The sequence below is a fragment of the Rutidosis leptorrhynchoides genome, chromosome 8 (assembly GCF_046630445.1).
Source record: "Rutidosis leptorrhynchoides isolate AG116_Rl617_1_P2 chromosome 8, CSIRO_AGI_Rlap_v1, whole genome shotgun sequence".
NCBI classification, from domain to species: domain Eukaryota; kingdom Viridiplantae; phylum Streptophyta; class Magnoliopsida; order Asterales; family Asteraceae; genus Rutidosis; species Rutidosis leptorrhynchoides.
Genome location: NC_092340.1, coordinates 155,065,360 through 155,068,144, shown reverse-complemented (window position 1 = coordinate 155,068,144; position 2,785 = coordinate 155,065,360). Strand labels below are relative to the sequence as shown.

At 34.6% G+C, this 2,785-nt stretch overlaps 1 protein-coding gene across 1 annotated transcript; it reads right to left on the bottom strand.

Annotated features, from left to right (window-relative positions):
* Window positions 1-672: 672 nt before the first annotated feature.
* LOC139863896 (uncharacterized) lies at window positions 673-2,422 on the bottom strand. The gene is made up of 2 exons (XM_071852498.1): window positions 1,362-2,422; window positions 673-1,306 (listed from the first exon to the last, which is right to left on the bottom strand). The coding sequence occupies exons 1-2, from the start codon at window positions 2,420-2,422 to the stop codon at window positions 673-675; spliced, it is 1,695 nt and encodes a 564-aa protein (XP_071708599.1).
* Between the last annotated feature and the right edge of the window lie 363 nt (window positions 2,423-2,785).

Here is a 2,785-nt window from a genome sequence, read left to right as displayed (position 1 = left end):
TCAAGACACAATATTCATAAATTATAATTCATACTTCTGTATATGTATAAATACAGCTATCCTAATTAGCTATATATACATATACTATAAGCAATTAATACACGTACCATGATAAATGATTGAAGCAGATATTGTCGATTTTATGCAGTTGGTTCGAATTGAAGCAGGAAATAGGTTAATGAAGAATTCCAATGGTTTAATTAAGAATTCAAATATGTTGAAGCATCCTAGTATTGTAGTAAATGATTTAGGGGTTTTCGATCGAAGCTTGGGGTATTAAGGTTGAAGTCGTGTTGTTCTATGGCGGTTACGAGAAGAAAGTTGATCTGAGCTGGTTTTTGTGTAATCGTGTATTAGATTTGGATTATTTGAATAGATTTTAATAATTTGGCGGTCGATGATGAATTATTTAGCGGGCAACAATTACCAATCTTAATTTCAATGTTAATTGGTTTAATTACATGATTAAGAAAATAATACTAATATTATTAAAAATAATAATAATAATAGATTTCAGTAAAATAATAATAAAAGCTTACTCTATAAAAATAATATCAATAAGTATTAAATATTAACACAATAAATCTTGTGTGTATAAAAAATTTAAAAAATCTAAATTCAATAATTAAAGAATACCTACAACTTCATAATAAAAATATCAATAATAAAATTTTATGTATCTTGGACCTCGTCTCCCTCACGGTGGTCTTCTCTGAAATAAATTGTATCATTTTCATTAACTTCATTCATAGGTGCAACCCCGACTGAAAAGGGAGGTAATTCGTCAAATTGGTCATATTCTTCCTCATCGACAACATCTTCAACACCAACAATCCGTCGTTTTTCGAATTGTACCACGTGCCACCTGCTTTCCTTCGGGTCTTCAATATAAAATACTTGGGTAACTAGTGTTGCTAAAACAAATGGTTCTGTCGGATAACCATTAGTGGAAAGATTTACTGTCGTAAAACAATCTTCATCAATTTTAACTCCTTTTTGATTATCAGCCCACTTACACCTAAACAAGGGTACAAAGACCGAACCGCCATATTCTAATTCCCATATTTCTTCAATGACACCGTAATATGAGTTTTTAGCGATCCTTAATCTTTCTTCACGATTGATAATGGTTACTTCAGTCCGAGAGGCTATGACCGTCACTCCGCTATTATGTGTCCTACCCTTATCATCTTGTGTTTTGGTGTGAAATGTATACCCATTAATCTCATAGCCTTGATATCTTATCACTTGTCTGGGACCGAATGCTAAAACCTGTACTGTTTTATCAACATCTGGAAGTGTGCTCCTAACTTTATCTTTTAACCATTCTGAAAATTTGTCTTTTGTGTTCTTTAACCAACCATTTTGCATTCCATTGAGGGTTCTCTCGTTTCAAGCACGACTCGTGCTCCTGTATGTATGGATCAATAGCTGTAGTGTGTTGTAACACAGTAAAATGTGCGTCATGTATATCGCCAACATTTTTTAGATACCCTAAATCGCGCCCAATTGTCCCTTGGCCAGATAGTCTACCTTCATGTCGACTTAATGGAATCCCGACACTTTTGATCCCATCCATATAGTCTGTGCAGAAGTCGATGACCTCTTCGGAAGCATATCCTTCTACGATACTACCTTCTGGTCGATTGTGGTTCCTTACATACCCTTTTAAGATACTCATATATCTTTCGAATGGATACATGTAGCGTAAGAAAACTGGACCGGATTCCCTGATTTCTCCGACAATGTGAGAAACCAAGTGAACCATGACATCAAATAAAGAAGGTGAAAAATACATCTCAAGTTCACAAAGAGTGAGTATAATATCTCTTTGATATTTATTCAAAACCTCAGGATCAATCACCTTCGAATGAATCATGTTGAAAAATAAGCATAGTTTTGTTATTATGTGTCGTATGCGGTCAGGTAAAATTCCACGAATTGCAATATGAATCATCTGAGTCATTAGTACATGGCAGTCATGTGACTTCATACCGGATAACTTCAAATCTTTCATCGAAACCAATTTCCTAATGTTAGACGAATAACCTGATGGAACCTTAACACCATATAAACATTCGCAAAATTTAGTTTTCTCGTCCTTCGACATGGTGTAACAAGCTGGGGGAAGAAACTTGGTGATCCTTCCTGGTATTGGTTTAGGTGTTAACTCAGGTCTGATATTCATTAGTTCCATGTCCTTTCGAACATTAATTCCGTATTTTGTTTTTCCAGGAATGTTCAACAGTAACCCCACCAAACTTTCACAAACATTTTTCTCGATATGCATAACATCTAGACAATGTCGGATGCGCAAATGTTTCCAATACGATAATTCCCAAAATATGGATTGTTTTTTCCACATCCCTTTCGGCGGACCATTACCGGTTTTTCCCAACACAACTTTTAGCTTCTTAACCATTTAGAAAATAGTTTTTCCATCTGATCGTGGCGGTAGAACGCTTTTCTCTATAGTACCATCAAATAAGTCTTTTTTGGAGCGATAAGGGTGATTCACAGCAAGCTCTCTTCTATGTTCTAACGACCCATCCTAATCCACAAGGACGAATACATTACATTTGGTTACATTGCGAGGTACTAGACCTCTATATGATACATTTTACAAACATTGCATTCGTTTTTGAAAAGACAATATTTCATTACATCGAAAGTTGACGGCATGCATACCATTTTATAATATATCTAACTATAATTGACTTAATAATAATCTTGATGAACTCAACGACTCGAATGCAACGTCTTTTGAAATATGTCATGAATGACT

What these genes read in the sequence shown, in the direction of transcription:
- LOC139863896 (XM_071852498.1), bottom strand. Translation starts at nt 2,422, where the DNA reads ATGGTTAAGAAGCTAAAAGTTGTGTTGGGAAAAACCGGTAATGGTCCG. An exon ending in CCTCAATGGAATGCAAAATG is followed by an intron (nt 1,307 to 1,361) that starts GTTGGTTAAAGA and finishes AGATAAAGTTAG; the next exon opens with GAGCACACTTCCAGATGTTG.